Here is a 24,213-nt window from a genome sequence, read left to right on the forward strand (position 1 = left end):
AGGGACTGTTCACCCTGTAAGTGCATGTTTTCCTCTTACCTTTGGGTGCTATTTAACCATCTAGACTGTTTTGGTGTGAATTGTCGAGTTTTATCACGTAACCGGAGGGCACGGGTGGCTAGCTAACTAAGCTAGCTAACATCACAGCTCAGTCGAGGAGGATGCCATTATTGTTAACATCCCACGCTGTCACAAGCACGAGCCTCTCCATGAGTAGGCTCTCGCACTAAAAGAATGTAGATCGATAAATAGCACTCCAGGTAAGAGGAAAAATATGTATTATTGCTTTTGGTGTGAACTGTCCCTTTAAGTCGCTTAGGTTGAGCGCACTAATGTTTGTGAATGTGTCAGCTAACGGGATGGAGTGAGATGCTCCAACAAAGCATTTGTTGTGAGTGACACGTCAAGCCTCCACAGCGTTTACTCATCTCACCTCAGCCACGTCTCCAGGCTGATCCCCCATTAATGATGCTGCTGCTTTCATTCTCCTCACTACACATTGCTGCCTGCTTGCATCAGTATTGTCCTCGGCACACAAGCGGCTTTGTGCGCGTCTCTGTCTGTTTACGTGCGTGCAATTGCACACATGTGTATTCTAAAACGCAGACAGTGTGACTCACATCTGTGGCGTCACATTCTCAAAATAGCAGGGCCAGAGGACGGGGGGAGTCAGGCGTGGGTCAGCGTCACTCGGTGTGTGTGTATCTATAAGGAAAGGGTAAGGACTTCCTCTCCGGCCCCTCGCGCACAATGGCTGCTGCGGAGGTCAGGGTTGTGACTGCGGAGCGACCCGCAGCAGGGTGTGATGCTGCTTCAGGTTCCAGGAGGACGGGAGGGAATGGAGGGAGTCTCGAGCCGGAGGAGGCAGCCTTTTCCGTTCATTCAGCTGCAGTTAAACCCCCTCACGTAGGATTTCAAAGTAATTCCTGATGTGGGCTGCTGCATGGCTGGAGCTCAGGGTTTCCCTCAGGAAATTGGTAATTGGAGACAACGTATGTGGTGATCGATAATTCACTGCAATTTCCTGAGTTTGACAGATGCTGATCCATATCGCCTCTCGATTAATTAGTCACTAGATGCCCGTCAAAAGTAGGGCTGCGCAATTAATTGAAATACCGTTTACATTGCTGCATGGCAAGGTGCAGTATCCACCAATTTGATAAAGGTAAAATGTGCAATAAAATAGCATTATAATGAAGTACTGCAGTGCTGCGGAGATATCCTGGCCCGCAAATCTTGTTTTTTTTGGTACAGATCCCAACAGATGTCACATAATCTATTGATCATTCCCACTAATCATGAATCATAAGCAAATTGTAATATCTGTCGCAGTATGATTATTATTTTTTTTAACCATATCATGCAGCCCTAGTCTAAACAATTATCTCAGTCTGTACTATATTGATTACTGCTTGCGTTGGAGGCAGTCAGAACAAAAACACTGTCTACTTCACTTGCAAGCAGGAAAAATGTAATAACATTTCGGTATACAGACATTCAATCAAGTTATTTTACAAGACAAAAGGAGAGGGCAACTTAAATAGGTTACTCAGATGGACGAGGGCTGCACAATACAAAAATAATATATATAATATATGATAGTAAATAATACCTACATTGGGGAAGATACTTCATGAAGGCAATACAATTCATTCTGGTACAACTTTACCAGCCTCCAAACTGCATGACGAAGAGAAAACTTTTTGTGAGGCCTGTGGGTTTTGGCTTGTTTCCTTCATCCACAAGTATTGGTGGGGCAGCTTTTAGCCTGCTCCAGCCATAATACACTGCAGGTCAGGAGGCAATGGAGTACTATATTGTTTGGACTTTCCCTGTTGCACAATAATTTACAATTCATAATAAAAGAAAATTGCACAAGAACATTCTTTAAAGTCAGTGGCTGACAACGTTACCCGGCCTCAATTGTGTTGTGATGAGCTGAAATATCCAACCTAGGATGCTGTGTGTACGAGGAAAGTGCAGCTTTGTTTTCTCCTATTCTGTGTTTTTGTTATCCCCTCCTCATGGAATCACACAGTGTTTATCATTTTCTCCATAGACAGAATTAGGCATCAACTTGGGAGTAATTGAACTGCGATTGACCTCAAAATGGTAATTAATTGGGTGTATAAATCACCGACGCCAGCCTACTAGGGGATAAGAGCCAGGCTGCACTCATTTAAATACCCAATCTCATTCCAGAGTATATTATTGTAACCCTACTTAAACTTCAGCAGAGATAGCCACAGGAAACATTTGGTCACAGCATCGCTCACTCTCTTTTCCCTATCTCTCCCCTGCAGTACCTGGGACATGTGGAGGTGGAGGAGTCCCGAGGCATGCACATCTGCGAGGATGCAGTGAAGCGGCTGAAAACGGTAGGTCTCACTAGGAAACCCCTCCGTGCTTCCAGGAACGAGGCAGCTAAATACCACACTTCCCTTTTTATCTCTTTATCTTTTCCTCCCTTAGTTTCCCTCACTGATCTACTGACTCCTTCTAACATTTCCTTAATTTAGTGGCAGCTCTCCTTCATCTGTCACCAAGCAGTATTGTTCTTTTTCATCCTTATTTATTCCTGCTTATTTTACCCTGTACGTCGAGGCTGATTGTTGCCATTTGTCAGTGAGGGTCTCCACCCATCTTGACCCTCAGACAACCTCCAGTTGGTGTCGGGGTCTGTTCTGAGTGTCTCTTCCTCTCTCTCCCTCGTACACTGGCTCAGCCAGAGGAGATAGGCCGGCATGTACTTCCTGCTGCAGTAGATTCCGGCGGAGTTGCGTAAAAAGAACAAATTCCAGTTTGGGGAGCAGGGGAGGGGAAGGGGGAAACCGTGGAGCAATTGCTTTTCCATGCTGTCAGTTGTTTGCCAAGGCCCCACCCAAGTTATAAACTCCTGATTCTCTGTAGTCAGGGCCAAACCTGAGTCGGCAGGTCTGATTCTGGAGTCTCAGGACAAAGGTACATTTAAATTCAGTGCCAACAATGGTTACAAAACTCCTGCTGGAAGTGTCTGCTTTCAGTTTCAGTTTAAATGACTCAGACTAATCGAGAATTCCTACCCTGTTTCTTTTATCAGTGCCCGTTCTTCCTGCTTCATAAAATGGTGACGAGGGCCTTTTTAGTCATTTCGCATGTACGACTCAATGAGCTGTTGAAAACTACTCAAGCTATTGAGAGCCATTTGTTAGTCTGATTATCCTGTAGAGCGTACTCGAGAATAATTCAATATTTTACGAGTGCAATTTAACGGAGAGTAAAATACTTACATTTGTATACCAGTTAGTTTAATAAAACAGAGGATATATAACGCAAATGAGAAAACACACACACGCTTCACACTTCAACACTAGTTTTGACACATCGTGTTTATAAAACATGCACATAAACACATTTATATTAAACACAAAAGTGCTAACACATACATCAAATGTGTGAAAACGAGTGCCACAAATCACACGCATGCACACACATCACTACGTTTTCATACAGCACTTATATTTACTCACACACGTCTTGAAACCCATAGCAGCACGTGCGCAAATTTACACACAATTTCACAGCCTCACACAGCGGCACAAACGCACATTTGTAGAACATATACACACAAATACAACACTCGGATAGAGCTCACAGGCAAATCATTTGCACACACAGGAAGAAGTGCACCCAGAGGCTCAGTATATAGACACACTGTATACACACACATACAAACATGCATATACTTATAGTGAATACACAAAGCTTGAATGCACATAAACACACACAGTAGCACACGCACACACTGGTGCTTGATGAGGTCACATGGTGCACATGGAGCCTGGAGGCTGTGAGGTCTTATTGAGTTACAGTCATTTTAGCAAGGCGGACAAAATGGAGCCAACTCAAAAGGAGAGGCGGCTGCTTGTGCCTCATGTCCTCCTGCAGGCCGCGACTCTCTGACCCTCCTCAACCCAATGACATTTCCTCTTCTGGCTCCTCTGCTTCTCCACTCCCTCGCCTCCTCACCAACCAGAGGCCCTTATTTGTAAGCCAGCACAGGCACGGCTTTATTGACCTACAATTATAAGTAGGGTGGGAAATTAACATTTGCCACGTTCATAAAGCGAGGCAGGCATTTCAAGGTCCTCTTTTGCGTTCTGTTCTTCTGGAAACAAATCGTGACATTTGCTGTTGATCTTTGTGATGTAACTGCCGCTGTTACATTCCTGCTAAGAGGACTTCATCCAGTTGAGCCCTGGCCTGGACATGGCAGTTTACCTGTGTGCCCGAGAGGCTCACATTACAGCAAACACCACAAAACAATCACTGGTGGTCTCGGTGCTTATTCATTCTGATGAAAGAAGCTTACTAGACTTTAAATTGAAATGCCATCGCACAGGAAAAATAGCATTTCGAGGCTTTGGGAACACTTTACAGATACTAAATCTTCACAATATAAACTGGCAATACACAAGTTTTTTGCTTTAACAAAACATTGTGAGGTAAATGTTGATTGCACAGTGTACTGGCTATAGAATAATGACCCCATTTTTAGACTATGGCATCTAGAGTTGTAAAGATCAACAGATAATTGGTTTTATGCCTTGACAACTTCCATTTACATTTTCAAATTCTTCTTTAAAGGTGCAAAATGTAGGAATTTTAGTTCAAAACATTAAAAAATGAACAACAGAATGTGACGTTTGACGTGAAGACGTTAGCATGCCAACCAGCTCTTCTCCTGAAAACCTCCTCCTTTAGTGGTCCAAAGCTCCAGTGCTAGTGGTATAAAGACCGGGAGTATGAATTTCATGTAGGTGCACAATTCTTACATATTGCAACTTTATTAAGACAGGAGTTGTGACTTTGTGCAGGAAAGGGTTAGGAAAGTTCAAATATTAACCAAAAATAAAGATTCACATTAAAAAAATCACCCTCAGTGATTCAACAATAAACAACAAAAGTTACTAATTTCGAACAAATAGTCAATTTAGAAAAATTCAAATCATGTCCCTTAATCGGCATTCAGACCGGTTCCTATAAACCTCGCTTTCACCATGCAAATTTGTCTGCCACAGGACATGGAGTCTGCCAGGCAAATGAAGAATGACGAGCGATCCAGTCAGGCTGGCAGCTCGGCACCATTTGTATTTGCTTTTCTGTCTCAGTTTTTAGACAAAATGAATTAATACGTTTTTTTCCAGTGTTATTGGGAGTTGCTTCTTTGAGAAAAAGGGAAAACAATCTGGTTGTCTTTGCGTGAGTACTTGGGAACACAAAATCTCATATTTTAGGACTGTTAGTATTTGTTAACATTCAGCACCAGTGCTCAGTGCAGTGGAGGACTTCTGGAGCTCTTTGTCGGGTCATTTTCAGACAAGAGTCAGGTTGTACAGTGTGTAGCCTGCCATGCTGTTATCCTGTGTTACTCTGTCTGCAATGACGCAACTAAAAAAGAAACATGAAGTAATTTGACTGACAAAATGAGGTTTGACTTGAGGGTTCTCAGCTCGTGATTTGAATCATAGATGGTCACTTCTAATGCCGTTTGAGGTCTCTGTGAAAAGTTTTATAATCTTTGTTATGATGGGGGCAAGGCTGATTCTGCTGCCTGGAACAGAGCAAAATGGTGGTATACAGTGTCACCGCCCCTGATGCCACTTATCTGTGTTAAATCTAAATTGTTCAGACCGTAGAAGAGCCACCCTTTAAGCAGATATACAATTAGCGAGGCATTGATAGATCCCAGTTCATCCTCACTGACTCTCTAATAAGCTATCTGTTGCCATGCAACGAATACAGCCCCTACCAATGGAGAGGATGTGAATTAATATTGCTCAGCCGTAAACTCTACTTCCAGGAACTAATAACTAAATTTGCTCAGGAACCAGGCCCCACACCTGTAGGCACTTAATATCTGGTGAGGGCTGATGAGGGCTGTTTCCTGAAAATGAGCTAAGAGCAGACCGACAGCACAAACGACCCCAACACAAGCTGAGAGCGCGCAGATAGATGAAGAACAGCAGTGAGCTAATGCATGAATAAGAAGGAAGAACATGAAAGTGTACGTGAGTGTGTGTAGGTTTCCATCCTGTGCTGGAGGGTGTGTGTTGGTGGTCTAGCTGTCAATGTGTGTGTGTGTGTGTGTGTGTGACAGCTACAGCTCAGAGCCAACTCTATTGTATTCCCAGCAGCCTTTGGGACGGTAATGAGAGTTTTCTCACAGCTCCGCCACCCGTGACTCAGAGGGGAGGATGGAGGCGGGTGGAGGAGGAGGAGGAGGCTGCACTGCGGCACCATCAACCTCCAAGCTGCCCTCTTTGCGTTGTCATCATGATGTCACTTCCTGCTGCTGTTGGCTGTTGGCCCGGGGTTGGAGGTGTATTCTGTGTTCTGGCAGTGGGAGTGTTTTTGATGTAACTCAGGAGCTCATAGTGACCTGGAGCGTTTCCTCTGTGTAGACAGGGTGGAGCACAACCAGCAGGAGATGCTGAAAGAATTTCAATTGTATTTTGTACATAAACGCCCAGTAGTCTCGGGGCACACCATTGACAAATCATCAAGTCCATCAGACAGTGTATAAGCTGATGCTTTCAATTAAATCTTTCATTGTGTCATGGTATGAAAAGCTTGGATCCAAGTGCAACTCCGCCATCACCCATTGCTATGTGGACTTCCATTTTGAAGCCTTGAGTTTGACATTATAGCTGTCGCCATCTTGGTCTTTTGGAGCCGGAAGTGACCGTATTTGGTAGTCCAACTGATATATCGATTATGTATCGGCCTTTCACAGATATATCGGTATCGGCCCCCTGCTGGCTGTTGGAAAGAATTGGGGCCTAAGGTTTCACTTTTCAGACCAGGAAGCTCGACCTGTATTTTATACAGTCTGTTCTTGAAAACCTGTCCACCTTCCTTGGAGATGATTTCTGAGTTAACCCCAAATATGTATATTTTACCCAGAGTTACATGTCCTTACCTCAACTCATCAAAAAACTGTCACAAAGAACAATTATTACTCTCACCGGGAAACGTGATTTAAAGGCAACCTTCCTCTAGCTACTCTGCAGGGTGGTGGTTTTAGATCTTTGACAACCTGTCAGGCGAAGAAGCATCTCTTCTGTCTCTTCTGATGAAGTACTCTGGGTCTCTCTCAGTAGATATAGCTGTTTCATGTTGATAGCAAATGTTGTTGGGTGTGACTTGTTGCACAGAGTAGGCACGTGGCAGATGTTGCACAAGATGTGTGATTCGTTGTTGCACATCCTGCTAGTGGTTAGCGTTGTTTTGATGCAAACCTCTTGCTGGTAGTACCACTGAAAGGTTTGTAGCGTTGGCTTTTTAAAAGAGGCAAAGTTTGCACATTATTATTTGTGAGGCATGTTGGCTGCAAAGTAGTTTTCCTGCTTCAGTTGTTAAATTTTTGCCATGTTGGCTTCACCTTGATCTTTCAAAACTCAGCTGTTCTTTCTGCCCAGAAAGCTTTCTCCCCTTCTGTAGCTTCATCCCAGTTCACACATTGAATGCCTGAATGTTGTGTTACCTTTTTGTTTCGTGTTATACATTTTTTTTGTCTTTTTAAGCAGGTTTTTATTGTGGTGTTGCAGAGAAAATACCTTCAAATCCCCTCCCCCAACACTTGCCTTCCCATTCTAGCTAACTCAACCCTGTAGCGATTTGTTTCCTCTAACCATAGCTTACTAATACTCGCTGTGCAGACTCTACCATCATCTGCATGTCTGTTTTGCTCTCACAAACACACATACACGCACTAACAAGCGCTTAGCTCATTCCAAATGAATCTCTGGTGCTGGTTAACACGTTAAATCATGCATTAACATGGTGCTCAGAGTGCCGTCTCCACCACGGCTGTGTAACAGGAGCAGAGTGGCACTCCTTTTCGCAGCTTATGGGGAGGAGAGGAACTCTCTGGGGAAGAAGGGAGGATTAAGACTAGGTCGGGGTCTGGTTCTGGTTTTCTTTATGTGGTCACGGCGGCCTAAACTTGACCCCCGACTCTGGCCCGAGTGGTGAATAGTCACAGGTTTGACTCAGAGGTCAAACCGCCGTCTGTGGGAATCTGTTTCTGTCTGCTGAACAACCATGGAATGACCACGTCTCAGTCTAGGAATCAGAAGAGAAAGAATGAAAATGGGATTTGGGATTATCTCCTCCAGATACTCACATAGACACACACCTCAGGGTCCGCCATCTTTATCTCCTCTGTCCAGGCAGCTTGGTGTGCTGTCTTAGCTGTGGGACTGTTGTATCCTTGTGGGGTTGTTGTTGTTGTTGTTTATTTAAATCACAGAATAACCTCGGGGTGTCACTTCCTGCTGTCGCGAGGGCTCTGCTGGGAACAATAATATGGTTTATAGGCTTCCTGTGTGATAGTACTAATCATCATACAGACAATAACAACCACAACATCACCCATCGAAACCTCCATCAGTATGGAATCATGTGGAGCTACCTGATCCATTGCTTCACTCACTCACTCATAACCCAGCTTCACCTCCACCTACAAAAAAAAAACCCAAATCAAACCCCTTCCCCTGGGCTCCAGACAATTTTTAGACTTCTTAGGTAACATTTTCATGCCTTGTTCCTCCCCCGTCTCCTCCACCCCTCTCACCCACCCTCCCTTCTTACCACATCCACTTCCAGGACAGGAAATTCTTCAAAGGATTCTTTGCAAAAGTAAGTTATTGCTTTGTGTGTCTGAGTGTATCTCTTTTATTATGAGCATTATTATTATTTTTCCTCCTCTCACGTAACACCTCACTTCCTTTGATCACATCTGAAGGCTGGAAGAAACACACACTCATACACAAAGGGTGGGGGGAGTCTGTTTGGAGAGAGACAAACACAATGATGCATGTGTCTTTGAGCAGGTGGGGTGGTTTAGGCTGGGGCGGGGCACTTTTTTTTGTGTTTCCGTGTGTGTGTGTGTGTGTTTTTTGTATTAACAGGCGTGCCTTCTCTCCCTTCAGCTCTTCTTCCATGAACCAAGAATGGAACAATGAACAGTTTGTGTGAATGAACCTTCTTGTGCACACACAAATATTTTATTGTTGTTATTCTAAAAAAACGGGGCCACCACTGTCGACTGCATCAGTGCACCGTTTCTCAAACCAAACATCTTGTTTCTTTTATTAAATTTGGGTCCTACTGAATGACACAGCACTCAGAAAATCTACTTCTCTTTTGTCTCTTACCTGGTGGTTTCTCTTTGTTTACAGGTGTGCTTTGTGTGTGTGTCGACTGTCTTTTTTTATGACTAGGTACCAAGGAATGGTACAAAGGGAAAGGAATTTATTGGGGCATGAAGACACTACAAAAAGTTTACTTGTTTCTTACCCCTACCTGTTCTTGTTGTGTTTTATTCACAGGCTGGGAAGAAGCCAGTGCGAGCCGTGTTGTGGGTGTCGGCAGATGGTCTTCGCGTTGTAGACGACAAAACGAAGGTAATGAGTCCCTTCAGTCGTTCATCACAGGCTCAGAAACACTTTGATCGAAAAGAAAGAGCAGCCAGAGGAAGTAGACGTGGCTTTAGTGAAGGCGGAAGCTGCTGAGCTCCAGTAGGTAATGATAGTGAGGCTGCCTTACTTCTGGTCTAGTGACCTGCAAAGGGCCCTCCTTGGAAATGTGTACTCAGTGCACCTGCAGGAGCAGATACAAGTTAACCGTAAAGGTTACATTGACCCCTGCTGGAAGAAACGGGTACTACATCAAACCATTTGTACAGGGCACCTGGTGTGATGATCAGTGTTTCATGATTTCTGTGCTGTTATTTATACCAGTGCACTAACATTTTATGACAGATGGAGGTTATGAAAAAAAGAGAGAATTTAATTTGTCGTGCTTTTTTTTTTTATTTTTACCCTTTTACACAACTGTAGTGATGAACTTTGATGATGATGATGATGAGTTTTATTGTCAAGGAACTACCAACATTATTTCACAGAGAGTGAGAGAGAAAAAATGCTTTTTGCAGGACCTGATTCTGGACCAGACAATAGAGAAGGTGTCGTTCTGCGCTCCGGATCGTAACTTTGAGAGGGCGTTCTCTTACATCTGCAGGGACGGTACCACGCGACGCTGGATCTGCCATTGTTTTATGGCCATTAAAGACTCAGTAAGCACCCACTCTAATCCTACAATACTATGTAATTATAATTGATGTTCAGTACACGTTTGAAGACTGCTCACACTTCCGATTAAATATTTATGAATATAATGTGTTTCATACTTTCTTTATAATGTGGTAATACCATCTTTATAATGGGTTTCATATCATGTTTAGAATGGGTTTTAAGCCTTGGTCACAATAGGAAAAACATGAATTTTTCTACATCAGTACTAAACTACGGGCCGAGTATGAATAAGACCATTATGTTAACTTGCTGCTTTGGTCGAGGTGACCTTAATTTTTTGCATTGTCTTTTTCAGGGAGAGCGTCTCAGTCACGCTGTGGGTTGTGCATTTGCTGCCTGTCTGGAGCGAAAACAGAAACGGGAGAAGGAGTGTGGGGTCACGGCAACCTTTGACGCCAACAGAACCACTTTCACTCGTGAAGGCTCATTTCGTGTTACTACGGCAACAGAGGCGGCAGAACGGGAGGAAGTCATGAGGCAGCTACAGGATGCTAAAAATGGTCTGTACATGTAGTCAGTGTAACGTCAACACAAGTCAAAAATAGTGTTTTTTATTATTTGCTTGAATTTTGCCCTTCTCTAACAGCAGAGACAGATGTTAATGTTGCTGGAAACTCGACCATCGGTGTGACGAACTCTATAGCACACCAGACGGGAGGATCACCATCCCCCTCGTCTTCCCCGCCTCCCTCTCTGGCCGCCCTGGGACCCCAGGCGATACCACGCAGACACGCACCGGCCGATGTTATCGCCAGACAGGGCTCCTTCAGAGGCTTCCCGGCCCTCAGTCAGAAGACTTCTCCCTTCAAACGACAGCTGTCACTGCGAATGAACGAGCTGCCTTCCACCATGCAGCGCAAGTCTGACTTCCCCATGAAGAACACAGGTGAGACCAACTGTCAGGCTGTGCGTTAGCAGGAGGAGCAGGGGACAGCCCGAGTAAAGAAGCTGCTCCCTAGTCTGTAATTTGCTTCTATTATTAACTTTTCTCTCGTGCGTCCCCTCCAGTCCCTGAGGTAGAAGGAGAAAGTGACAGCATCAGCTCGCTGTGCACTCAGATCACCTCGGCTTTCAGCGGACCCCCGGAGGACCCCTTCTCCTCAGCACCAATGCCCAAACCAGCTTCATCCCCGCAGTCTCCTGTAGCACCAGGTAACACCGACGAAACCTCTTCTTAAATCTTTAATATCTAACATGTGTAGCTCAGTCCATGGATGGGACTAATTAGATATTGTTGCTGCTCTGTTAACCATTTCAATGAATGAGTTCCATTTGGCAAGAAATGGCTAATCATGAAGCATTGATTGAAAACTAACAGAATCCTACTGTAGAGCAACAGTTTTTAGCTTCTTGTGGTTATAAGAAGTTCAGAGACTGAGAATGGCTGTAATGAAGGGTTTTTTTTGCACTTGCCAGGCAAAACTTCCTCTCTCCGTAGGGGAGAAGGGAAGTAAACACTAATAGATTGGTTGTTTGCTGCAGATGACCGCCAAATGTTCTCTGTGGCCAACAGTCTCATTCATTGCCCACATTCTGGCTGAATTTCCTTGTCATTCAGCTCTATAGGAAGTGACTAGACTTCCAGTGATGATTGTGTTGCTTGCAGTTAGAGAATGTGTGCCTGCTCACATTTGTAACGTGTACTTTACGTGTGTGATTAACACTTGCACGGTAATATTGTGCATGTCTAACAAAAGATCGCTCCACGTCGCCCGACACACAAGCTTGCTCGTACTAGCTTCTGTCTCTTATCTGCTGTAGTGAACGGCACAGCTCCCGCCTTCTCTGTTCCTGCTGCTGCTACTGCTAACCCCCCAGTTCTGCCCCCCGCTCTGCCTGCTCGAGACACTAACCCCTGGGCTAAGACCCCAGCAGGGGCCCCGGCCTCAGCACAACCAGGTAAGCAGCACTTCAGAGAGGCTAAATTGAAAAGTTTGCTATCGCAGTGCACTCTGTGATAGCAAACTTTTCAATTTAGCCTCTCAAAACATGTAGATACACGGCCCGGGTTTAAGAACACATAAATTCCCTTTTAAGCTAAGAAAAGCTAAGCTGGCCAGCTGCTGGCTATCGCTCTTCTTTTTTATTTCTCCAACAGAGAGCTAATAAACATACAGTATTTCCCCAAATTTCAATCTAGTCCTTTAGTCCAGTAATATTTTTGAACTTGGATGATGAATCGTTACTGTTATTTGCAACTTTCAGTGTTAAAGTTAATGCTTTGTGTCTCACTGATATACTGTGTCCGTTGTACTCCTAATTAAAAGTTTTTGTGAGGTGTATTAATTCATATTTATTTCTGTTCACTTTCTGCCAACAGGAAGTAACTGGTCATCCCCTACTCCAGTGATAGTGGTCCCCCCCACATCCTCCCCAGTCATGCCCTCCCACAAACGCACACCATCAGAAGCAGATCGCTGGTTAGAAGAAGTTACCAAGTCGGTCCGTGCCCCGCAGCCTAGTCCAAACATGGCAGCAGCGACACCTCCCAACCAGCCGTTCACTGCCCCCATGCCTGTGGCGTCTGCTCCCTCTGTTCCCCCGGTGGCCTTCATGTCCTCTCTGCCCTCCGCCGTGCCCATGTTGCCCCCTCGCCAGCCCGCCTTCCACGCTCAGGCTCCGGCCTCCTACCCGATGCCGAACGGGCTGCCGTTCCCTCAGCCCAGCGTGCCTGTGGTCGGCATCACTCCTTCACAGATGGTGGCTCATGTGTTCGGCTCAGCCACGCAACCCCAGCCATTCCCCGTCCCAGCCTCCACCACACCCCAGCATGATGCCCAGGTTGTCGCCCACGTCAGCCCGTTCATCAAACCCCCACAGGCCACAGCAATGAACCCTGCTCCCCTCCAGCCATCTAATGGAAGTGTGACCTTCAACGGGGCAGACAGCTGGGCTGCTCCGTCCCAACTCGCTCCATCATCCCCAGCCACTCAGCCGCCCCCACCGCCGCAGGAAGATGCCTTTGAGGCCCAGTGGGCAGCCTTGGAGGGCCGTTCACGCCAGCGCACCACACCCTCCCCGACAAATCCCTTCTCCACTGAGCTGCACAAGACCTTTGAGATCCAGCTCTGAAGACTGTGTTTGAAGTTAGAAAGAACTGGCGATAAGGAGGCCATTTTAGATGAGGGAGCAGACAGGTTATTGACTAAAGAAAAGAGGGGAATGTCCTCCTGTCTCTCTTCATCTCGGTTTCAGTGGGCAAGCTCAGCAGGGGAGAGACGGTGGAGAGCAGCGGGTGAATCAGCAGGGAGCAGAACTGTGCACAGCAGCGAGGGGAGAAAAAACAAAACAGGTTGCTGTTAACGAGGGTGCAGCTCCCCAGGCATTTCATTAGCATCGTCTGTATTGTTTTGTTTGTGCTGTGGCGCGCAAGGTCGTCATTACCCTGTGGAATATCTGTGCTGAGCCACACCCAGCCCCCCTGTCAGCCCCCTACCACCCACCCAGGTGTGGTGGCTCCCCTCCCCTGCCCACCTTCACTCAGCCCAGCTGCCAGCGCCCCCTGTTGACAGGATGAGACCTCCCTCACCTGGCAGAAGAACTGCAGCACTGAGAGAACGCGGCTTCCAGATGAGAAGTTCTCATTAATAACTTCCCAATCAGAAGAATAGAGTGAGACAATGCCAAAATCTTTATTTTTATGCATTAAGTATATTTTAAATAGCTTTGGAATCTAACAGAAGAGTTGTAAGTAATCGTGCCAAAGGCACAGGCTAGCTACAATGAGTTACATGTTCGTGTATACAAGAAATGACCGTATATATTATACATAAATATATATATATATATCTATAAAGAATCTATACTGTACACACAGCTCACAGCAGTGCTAATTTTTAATGTGATGTAAAGAGATTTTGTGAAGGGACAGCTGCTTTACTTTTGTGTTTTATTGTTTTATTTTTGAAGAAAAATCTCTTGATTTCCGTCTGTTGCATCCTGTGATTGGATGCGAAGCATCTCACTGTAAATAGGGTATCATTGCAGCAACAATCAATATGGACCTAGCAATGGTGGTGGTGCCCAGCTGGTTGCCTCTCTTACCTGTGCTCAGTTTTCAGTAGTTTAGTAAACATCAGAACTTCACATTTTACTTTTTCTGTCTTCATTGTCATTCTTTTTTGTGTGGTAATGATAATTTTTTTTTGTTTTTTTATTTAACAGAGTAGGATGAGTCGTCTCCTGTTTCTCCACATCTTTTTTTTTTTTTTAAGTAGTTGATTTCTTAACTTTTATTTTGCACAAGCACTAAAGTAGATGATTTGACCTCACAGGTGACCTTGATCAACATGGGTTAGTCAGTTGCGTTGCTGCCTGCTGAGCTGCCCTGACCTCCGTTAGCCTGCTGTGGTTCTGACGGTCAGCAGAAAACTACAGGGAGATTAAAAAAAAAAAACGGTTTCATCTCTCACTGTCTGATTTCTCTCTGTCATGTTTTTATTTTTTTAAATCAAACCTGTGAATATGATCTGTTATCTGATCTATTTTTCCATTTTGTAATTATTTCATTACTTTATTCCACTTCTTCGGTTGAAGCTAAAAGATTGAATAAATTGATGGTGGTAGAGGAAAAAGTGGTCTGTGTTCTTGAGTGAATGCCTTCGTGTTTTGAATGCATACAGTTTAAAGCAGAATCTGTTTCACACTGATAATGAAACAGGTATTATAACTTGGGGTAGAAGCTAGAGCTGGAACAATTATTTTTATATGTACATCAAAAACAACAAAAATTCAGTGATTCCAGTTGCTGAAATGTAAAAAAAAAAGTGAAGATGTCACCTTGAACATTTTATCCATTATATTTTTGCATATCATATGAAAGGGGTATACAATATCTAATAAAAATAATGATTAGTTGCAGACCTTGTAGAAGCATACATAATATTTAAAGTGGTCAGCGGATTTCAAGGGAAATAATTGCAGGGTACAGGAAATGTTGCAGCTGAGTAGATCATTTTCTTTTGACGACACTGGCAATTCATGTCTTTGCACTTAACCAATAAACATCACCAAAGCATGTAGGGTGCAATTATATATAATATAATATAATTATACTTATATCAGACTATATTCAGACAGATTAGATTATATAAACAATGTTGTTGACCAGATAGTTTCCTGTGTGGACGCAGCAGTGATCCTGTTGTTACTCCCTCCCACCGGCAGGGGGCGCTGCCTGGAGATCTGCGCCTCGGTGCAGCAGCGCCATTATAAATACAGGCCGGAAGACATGGCTCAGTTCAGCAAAGTAAAGCAAGTGTACATGTGTGTTAAACTGGCGTTGGGTTGTGTTAAAACGTAAAGGTAAGACTCAAACTTCACGTATTAGTACATAGAAGTTGTACTCTGTTGTTACGCGTTAATGTGTTACATTTAGCGGCGGGTAGCGGGTCTGTAGAAGCCGCAGAGGTGACAAGTTAGCAAGTACACCGGCTAGCTGTAGCGGCTAGCCAGGCAAACGCTGGTTAAACTTCGCTTTAATGAGCAAATCTAACTAGGATAAAACACAAACTCATGCCCGCCAATGTTACCTGTGACATAGGATCTCATTTCAGGAGCAGGAGTAGTTTTTGACGCTGTTGTGCCACATCTGGTGGTTAGCATAAGTTGTACTGCTAACGCTAGTTGTTGGCTAACTGATAGCCTTGCGTTCACTTCAGCTGTCAAATGACAGCACACACCAGAGCTCGGTGCCGCATATGAACTCGTGTAAACCCCACAACTTAGTCACGTAACAGACAAGTGTTCAATTGAAAAAGCATTGCTGTTCATCCTGTTCTTGGAATGAGCTTAATAGCGTTGGTGAAACAACCATTAGCAAGCGAGCTAAAGGAGTAGCTAACGTGACACAACTTGACCTGTGTTACACAAAATCCAGTGACCTATTAAACGATTTGACCTCTCTAATCAATGCCTGTCTTGCCACTGCAAGCTGTTTTTTAGTCATACGCTATAACATACTTTGTTAGCCTTTGCCAAACATGGTGCCTCTGTAGTATTTACAGTGGAAAGGGTAAAACAATTTGATAGTTGTAAGTTAAAGAGAAAAACTAATTTGATCACAGGACACAGACAGGATCACATATTTTAATAGTTGTGATAGCAGGAACTATTGTGTATAGGGATGTCCATCTGCACAGTATGAACACCTCACTTGTCTCTCTTTATCAGGGTCACAGAATCTGACAGGTCACAGTTTTGGGTACATTGACATTGCATCAAAATTTGTCGAAATGCAGTCCATGCACATTTTTTGGTAACGGTAAACAAGTTTCTCAATTGGATAATATCAAACACAGATAAAGCATTACATTTACTGTTTGTTTATTAATGGGGGGCCTGTTGTGTTGCTTTTTTTGCTCCAGAGAGATGCAGTGCCTGCACAGATCACAGAAACAGAGCCAGGTTTACATGGGACCCCACTGACACAGGAAAGGTGAAACATCACTCACCTTTTCGTAACAAAAGTTCTGTTTAGGACATGCAGATCAGAACACTGTAGACCAACTGGGCTTGTGGTTTGTTTTTGTTTTTTTCCGCTCTAGGTTTGCACTTTTCAGCCAGCTGAAGATCACTACAAGCCAACATGTCTCATCGAGGGCCTTTAACTGCTGTCATAACAACAGTATTAGGGGCCACCTTAGGAGGGCTGCTCATATGGCGAGTTTACCGAACGAAAAGGAGGAAGCTGCCTTCCATTCAGAAGGCGGCTGATCCTGTGGAAGCTCCGTGTCCTGTGGAAAAGGAGTTTCCAGCCGCCCAGTATCCGCTCACCCAAACGCCATTCCAGGAGAAAGAGTTGAAGGCTGTGGAGTGTCAGACCTCACAGCTGCCGCCCCTGCAGATACTGTCTTCTGAACATCTGCTTGGGGTGAAACCAGTGATGGTGAGCTCTGAGGAGGAGTGGCTGCAGCTGTGGCCGCTGATGCAGAAGGAGCTGTCTGTCCTACCTGTGCTGGGGCTTGACTGTGAATGGGTAAAGGTCACCGCCGTAAGAAATACCTTTCTCATGTTTTTATATACCAAGAGGAAAAATAACATTTCCCCTAACATTTCAAAACTGCTCCTGTTTTTTTCTGACCTGGCTGCCGTTTCCCGTCGCAGGTTTCTGTGAAAGGCAGAGCCTCTGCGGTCTCTCTTTTACAGATGGCCACATATTCAGGTCTGTGTGTCCTGGTGAGGCTGCAGGCGTTTCGCAGCGGCCTGCAGACGTTCCCTCTCAGCTTAATGGAAGTCCTCCGAGACCCTCACGTCTTGAAAGTCGGCGTCGGTTGCTATGAAGACGGAAAGCGTCTGACGCGTGACTACGGTCTGTCGATGACATGTACAGTTGACCTGCGCTACCTTGCCTTAAGACAAAGGTAAAGTCTGTTTCTTGCTGTTTAATGGCAGTTTGTTTATGCTGGCCATGTTGTTTGCAAATTGCAAATGATCCTTTTTGAATTCTGTCTCCATTTTCAGGCTAACTACAGTGAATAATGGCCTGAGTCTGAAGTCTCTGGCAGCAGATCTGTTGAATGTATCTCTAGATAAATCTCTGGAGCTGCGCTGCAGTGACTGGGAGGCAGATCAACTGACCCTGGAGCAGGTGATGATTTATTGTATTTCAGCGCTCTCCACATTTTTCATATTTCACATTTTTCAGCTCTCCTCCGTGAATAAATCAGCACTTTAAGATGATAGAGTTGAGGAGTGTGAGGAGCTATTTTGGGTGTCCTCTGTTCTAGAAATCAATTTCATTTTAACCCAATTGACAGCATTTGGTGACTGACAGTTGGAGTACTTCACAGTTTAAATTGGCATGAAACGCTTCTGGTTGAATCATCAGCATAAGAAAATATTTTGTTCTTTCATGCGAAGACAAAGGTTACTATCTTGTGAGCATAAACACTGTATGGTGAGAAGTGAAGATGCATTTTGGCAAGAATCATTCAATCACAGAGCTTAAAATTCTGCTACATAAGCTGCTAACGACGGGTGGATACTAAAAATTACAGTGCTGAGAAAACCGAAAATACGGTCTGTCTTTTTAAATTGACTATAAAAAATTAATTATGTTGCGTTTTCTTCTAATTTGCAATGACAAAAACGACACAACTATTATGTATTTTGTTGAGTTGTGGACTTTTAATCGGAAATTCTGAATAGGGGATATTTCCTGGAAACGGGGGCTCCACCCACCTCACTACTTGATACTGTTTTCCTCTAAATGTTTGTCGTTTCTTCACTCCAGATGACTTACGCTGCCAGAGATGCCCAAGTGTCTATCGCTCTCTTCCTCCACCTCCTCAGCCTCAACTCTGAAGCTGGTCCCGTTTTATCCAGCGGGAGCTCTTACTCTGAGTTGGCCTCCCGCTGCCAGGGCCTGGTGGACGTGCCCTTCAGAGGCCGAGGAGACGGAGAGGATAAAGCCGCTGATGGAGAGAGGAGGCGGAGGACGCGGAAACCGCCCACTTATGAAAGCCCGGAGTCTGGAGATCAGCAAGTCCCAGACCCTCGAAAGAATAACAAGAGGAAACCGCTTGGTGTGGGCTATTCTGCCAGGTGAGGATGGGCTACACAAAAAAAAACAGCTAAAATGAACTGGCATTTATTTATTGTTTCTTAAGAGTTGCAACTCCGCAGAAGGCTGCAGAATGGACAAAAATAAAATGCTAGATGCCGATTTTACTCTTGTCTTTTTTCAGTTTACGGATATTGTTTCATAAATGTTTCAGTGAATGTATTGTTAAGTTTTGTTCTCTCTTTGTCTCTTACAGGAAGAGTCCTCTCTATGATAACTGCTTCCTCCATGCTCCAGATAACCAGCCTCTGTGTACCTGCGACAAGAAGAAAGCCAAATGGTACCTAGATAAAGGAATAGGAGGTACACAGGATAACTCCATGTGAACATTACTAACAAAATGTCTTGCATGTGTCTACTTTAAACCTACTGTGCGGTACTTTTACATATTAACGACATCCGTTACATTCAAGCCCTTGTCAAACTGTGGTAGTAGTAGCTGATTGTTGAGTCTCACCCCCAGATCTCTCTATCAAAGTTTTTACATCTTCAATCTTTGGCAACTTTCCCACGCTGCGCAATGAAACAATGTGTTTTTAAAGCTACAGCAACTAGGAGTATGGTGGAGTCTATGTGGAGCATGTCGACAGTGTTTGTTTAATTGCTCGCATTGCCAGAAGGGGGAGACAAAAGTTCCGTACTGCAGGTTTAAGCTACAACATGCAACTTTTTCCTGAAGTGTGTTCTTTCATTTTTTGTGGAGGCATTTCTTCATCAGAAGTCATATGTGTAGATATGTTGGCTTTTAGAGTTTTTCTCCATGCATCTCCTGTTGACTTCAATACAGCTGTCACCTCAGTCTGGCACCAAAGCAAGATGCAGTGACGTAGTGACCCTTCCTTCTTTTATAGGTTTTTATTTTTATTTTATCTCTGTGGCTGCTCAGTTCACCCACTGAGAACTGGTTTGACTCTCAAAGTCTCTCTCAAACCGTCAACATGTCTGCCTCAGGCAAACAGCGGTTGAGCAAGTACACACAATATGAGAAAGTTGCATGTTGTTGGTTTAACTTTACTGTCAATTCATTGGCACGATCTGAGGACATAAGACTGTTATTATCTGCAGGCTCCTGTTAACACCTTGTCTACAACAGCCTCAAAGTGAAAGCAGCACGTTGGCAGCCCAATCCTGAGTCACATTTTTAGTACTGCTGTGCTCTGAAGGCATTTTGAAGTGTCAGTCAGTGCAGTTACCCAATTAAGTGGGAAGAAAATAGACTTAGGACACTTGGGGGTCGATGCTGCATGAAGCACAAGCTGCTTCACTGTTTTTAATGACATTTAAAACTCAAAAAAGCAGCTCAAACGTGTCTGGTGGAGACAGGGTGTTGCCCTCAACTTTGGCTTACATGTCATGATTTCTGCATTTCTATCTCTCAATATATAATCAACATTATCTCTGTTTCTGCCCCAGTTCTCCAGAGTGAAGATCCTTTTGTCGTGAGGCTGCTGTTTGAGCCGTCGGGACGTCCCGACTCCCAACAGGACTATTATCTCACGGCGAAGGAGAATCTGTGTGTGGTCTGTGGCAAAGCGGATTCCTACATCAGGTTTGCATTTAAATTCATCTGTAATTTAGTGTGTTCTTTTCTAAAAAGGTGTCTGTAGAATGTATGTATTTTAATTTTTTTGTCCAAATGCAAAGATTTCGAGGGATATAAGGCAGAGAAAAGCCGCAAATCCTCACTTCAGAAGCTTTCACCTTTTATTTTTTTGTGCTTGATAATTGACTCAGAAAATCAGTCAATAAAAAAAATTGTTTCAGGAATGCATCACAAAATGTTATGCGTCATGTTTTATGAAAGGTGAATATTTAATTAAGGAGTGACAGATTAATTAATATTTTCCTCCTTCCCACAGGAAAAACATTGTGCCACACGAGTACAGACGGCATTTTCCCACCGAGATGAAGGACCACAACTCCCACGACATCCTGCTGCTCTGCACCAGCTGCCACGCCGCTTCTAACGTGCACGACAGCTTCCTGAAGCAACAGCTGGCTGAAGAGTTCTCCGCCCCTCAGGGCTGCGAGGAAGGAGTCCGCCTGCTTGAGGACTCGGACCGACGGCGGGTACGCTCGGCGGCTCGGGCCCTGCTCACCGCCGGGGAAGGACTGCCGGAGCAGCGACGAGAGGAGCTGCAGACTTTGATCAAGAGCTTCCTCAGCGTGAACGAGGAGCAGGAGCTGACGGAGGACGCGCTGCAGCAGGCTGCCAGTTTGGAGACGAGGTGAGTTTACAAAACCAAATAAATCTGTGAATTTGAGTTTAATTTATATCGGTTCAACCAAACAGTTTAGAGGAGATAAAACTGGGAAAGCAATTTTACCTGTGACTGTGCCCAAAACTCTCGTGTGGCTGAAAAGGGTCGTCTTGAGCGACATTTTCAGCTGGTCAGAGCAATTTCTTTTTCATAACGTAAATGTTTTTTAAATGAAGCCAAAACTTTACTGCAAGTTTCTGTTGGCTGCAAGTGGTGAAGTCTGACTGATTCGGAAAAAAATATAGCAATATTTTGAGAGTTGAATTAAAAAAACTGACGGATATTGGCCAATACTATAAAACATTTTTGTTACATAAATGCACAAAACACAGCTCTTAGGATTTACTTTCATTTAGACATTAAAGAGACCAACAAATGTACAGAGTAAGAAAAAAGTAAAAAAAAACCTCTGGTGGACAAAGTATTTAATGGCGACGCTTCTAAACCACCTCAAACATGAGCTGTTCAAACAAGTGTTTGAAAAGATGAACAAAGTCTGAATCCCTTGAACCAGAAACACAGAAATCCTTCAAAAGACACACTTAAAAATTCCATAACAGGCAGAGCGAATGACTGAAGTGAATTTAAAGTAGGGAAAAAAGTGTTTTCTTCTTCTTCTGTTGGGCAGATTAGACACTTCACAGTGGATTGAACATCTTTGTCCATCAAAAATGCCTTTGAAATTCTTTGGGGAATCTTATTTATTACCTTATTTAGCATTCATGTAAACAGTGAAGTCAGAATCTCTAATCAGAATAGAAAAAATAACACTGCTTTTGATAATCTGATACTGGCTCATCTAGTTCATCAGTCAACCTGTAATCATCACTGCAGTGTTCATCTACTGCACTGCATGAAGTGTTTATAGAGGCAGTGATTACATTGTACAGAGTCTGCCGTCTCCCTCTGACTGCTCCTCTGTCCTCTCTCCTCTGCAGGATCTTTAACGAGGCGTACATCCCTCACGGTCTGAAGGTGGTGCGAGCCCACGCCGAGCAGGGCCTGCAGGGCCTGATGGACCTGGAGCGTCGCTGGAGACAGCACTTCCTCACCACCATGCACCCTCGTCACCTCCCTCCTCTCTGGTCCGTCGACCACAACCACAGCAAGTTCCTCCGCAAATACGGAGAGGACCTGCCCATCAAGCTCAACTGAGGACCACACGCAGCTACGGACCGGTTTTCTCCAATCTGTTAATTTTACAAGCCAAATTGCTTTTTTTTAGTGAGAAAATGAACGAGCTTATCTACCAGCAAGGCACCGAAATGTTACCAGCATGTGGCGGCTGCGGCACTCGGTGAGGTCGTGATGAGTGTGTGAGCAAATACACTCGATCTCTGATGGACGGTGTTTCACATGCCGAGTGCCAGTGAGCCGCTGCTGCTGGATCGCCACCTGGACCTGAATGAACTAAATGAACTCGAGCAGAGACTCTACTTGTGATGAAGATATCAGCACTGAATCTGAAGAACACTAACTCCACAACGCCACGGTGGATCAGATTGCATATGGCCACTTTTTTAAATCATGAAGAAGTCTAATTATTTATGAAAACAGTAAAAATATTGAAATTTAAGAACATATTTTAGTAAAAGCTCCAGCCTGCTCTTAATATCCCCTTATAAATTTAACTAACGCCCCCGCTCCCCCCTGCAGGTTAGCAGCTTTTACCTCCATCAGTCTGAGAATGAACGACTTGCTTTGCAGAGAGAGGGTCATTTTATTATGACCTTAAATTATTTGGAGCTCCACCCTGCTTTTGTTTTCACTCTATTGTCTGTTTTAAGTCAGTAGATGATGGATACGTTTCCCAGAAGCATCTTGAAATCAGATTTTTGGTCTCGAGGTGCCTGAATGTGTTCCGTTTGCAGGGGGAGTCGAAGCGTAACCGCAGTAAAGTTGGCTGCTTTAGTTGATCATTTAAACTCCTGATGTTTGTGTCCTGCTGCTGATGCTCCAGATGTTTGGGACACTTCCCATGGCTCATGTTTTAATGTGCCTCTTAATCCCTGAATCTAACTGGAGGCGCAGCATCTGGACACGATGACCGCATTTCAGTTTCACCACGACGTCGATTCACAGAATCCAACCTGCACAGTGAAGAAAAAGGTGCCAACTCCAATGTGATTTTGAATATTACCTTAAAACTAAACCCCTTCCTTTGCAAGGCAGATTTCTCTTTTTGAGTGTGACGAATTTATTTACAACACAGCTGCTTTGTCTTTATCTGTATTTTCCTGAATGTAAGCCCTGAAGCTGTTTTCCTAAATTGTGAATGATACAAAAATAAAAGTCATGTTTGTATTAACCTTCTGTGACGCTTTGTTGGTGAACACAAAGGCTGCAACACGTGATTCATTATCCATTAATCTGCTTATCTCTTCCACAATTAACTGTTTAGTGATGAAATAATTAGGGGATATTCAACATTTTTCATTAATTTGCAATTTCTGGTGGCTAACTATAAAAAATAAAACTGACTGATCTGCTGAAGTGATAGAAATTGGTAAAAACATAAATGGTTAAGACTTTTTCTGACCTGCAGAAGTTGGACAGAAACTAATTGGAAAATAGAACGGCATGATCAGCAGAAGTAAAGCAGAAATCAGCTGGAAGATTCCTGGAAATGTTTTAGAAATAAAAGAAATTACCACTAAAACAATGTATATTGGTCTTTTTTTTTTTTTTTTTTTAATTTTCAGAGAATGATCGTGTTGATTGGCTCATAATGTCAAAGAAAATTCAAATATGTTGTACGGTAATTACGACCGTGACGGTTATTTCAATTTCTTGTCGTCTGTGAGGAAAAAGCCTTTATCTACACCTTTTTTTTTTTCTGTTAATCATTTACATGATATGTTAGGAAATTCAATGAAAACGTGCTATTGGATGCACCTAAATCATGTGCTGGTGCACCCAAATGAAAAGGTTAGGCGCACCAGTGCAACCGGTGTAAAAAGTTAGTCTGGCGGCCTTTAAAGTGTCGACAAACTGCTCAGAGCCGAAAAGTAACTTCAACAAATTGCTTGTTTTGTCGAACCAACAGTCTAAAACTGAAACACTCTTCATTTACCATCATAAATGACAAAGAAAGATAGTAAGTTCTTAAATTCAAAGCAAAATACATGTAACTTTCCTGCCCAGGTTGTCAAATACTGAGTATTTGGGTTGGCAGCTTGACGATCTGGGATGAGACGCAACAATCAATTATCTTTATCCAGAAAATTACATGTTGTTGCTTTAAGAAGCG

At 43.8% G+C, this 24,213-nt stretch overlaps 2 protein-coding genes across 6 annotated transcripts in view; both read left to right on the forward strand.

Annotated features, from left to right (window-relative positions):
- numb (NUMB endocytic adaptor protein) overlaps nucleotides 1–14,713 on the forward strand; it is a 43,327-nt gene extending 28,614 nt beyond the window's left edge. The window contains exons 3-11 of one of the 4 annotated variants that reach the window (XM_073483222.1): nucleotides 2,304–2,378; nucleotides 8,650–8,682; nucleotides 9,375–9,449; nucleotides 9,980–10,120; nucleotides 10,435–10,639; nucleotides 10,726–11,025; nucleotides 11,148–11,291; nucleotides 11,901–12,038; nucleotides 12,460–14,713. In XM_073483222.1, coding sequence (XP_073339323.1) covers nucleotides 2,304–2,378; nucleotides 8,650–8,682; nucleotides 9,375–9,449; nucleotides 9,980–10,120; nucleotides 10,435–10,639; nucleotides 10,726–11,025; nucleotides 11,148–11,291; nucleotides 11,901–12,038; nucleotides 12,460–13,211 — 1,863 coding nt within the window. In that variant the 3' untranslated portion in view covers nucleotides 13,212–14,713. The remainder of the gene's footprint in view (nucleotides 1–2,303; nucleotides 2,379–8,649; nucleotides 8,683–9,374; nucleotides 9,450–9,979; nucleotides 10,121–10,434; nucleotides 10,640–10,725; nucleotides 11,026–11,147; nucleotides 11,292–11,900; nucleotides 12,039–12,459) is intronic. The other 3 variants (XM_073483225.1, XM_073483224.1, XM_073483226.1) reach the window with 3 other exon arrangements.
- Nucleotides 14,714–15,357: 644 nt separating this feature from the next.
- On the forward strand, nucleotides 15,358–23,271 carry exd2 (exonuclease 3'-5' domain containing 2). Of its 2 annotated transcripts, none has more exons than XM_073484237.1 (10): nucleotides 15,358–15,443; nucleotides 16,505–16,575; nucleotides 16,685–17,115; nucleotides 17,244–17,500; nucleotides 17,601–17,727; nucleotides 18,373–18,683; nucleotides 18,899–19,005; nucleotides 20,116–20,251; nucleotides 20,562–20,930; nucleotides 21,902–23,271. In XM_073484237.1, the coding sequence occupies exons 3-10, from the start codon at nucleotides 16,726–16,728 to the stop codon at nucleotides 22,116–22,118; spliced, it is 1,914 nt and encodes a 637-aa protein (XP_073340338.1). In that variant the 5' UTR covers nucleotides 15,358–15,443; nucleotides 16,505–16,575; nucleotides 16,685–16,725; the 3' UTR covers nucleotides 22,119–23,271. The 2 variants fall into 2 exon arrangements, with proteins under 2 accessions (XP_073340338.1, XP_073340337.1); XM_073484236.1 differs by having other exon boundaries at nucleotides 15,375–15,443; nucleotides 16,685–17,130; nucleotides 21,902–22,214.
- The last annotated feature ends 942 nt before the right edge of the window (nucleotides 23,272–24,213 follow it).

Source organism: Pagrus major, chromosome 16, assembly GCF_040436345.1.
Source record: "Pagrus major chromosome 16, Pma_NU_1.0".
In the NCBI taxonomy this organism is placed as follows: Eukaryota; Metazoa; Chordata; class Actinopteri; order Spariformes; family Sparidae; genus Pagrus; species Pagrus major.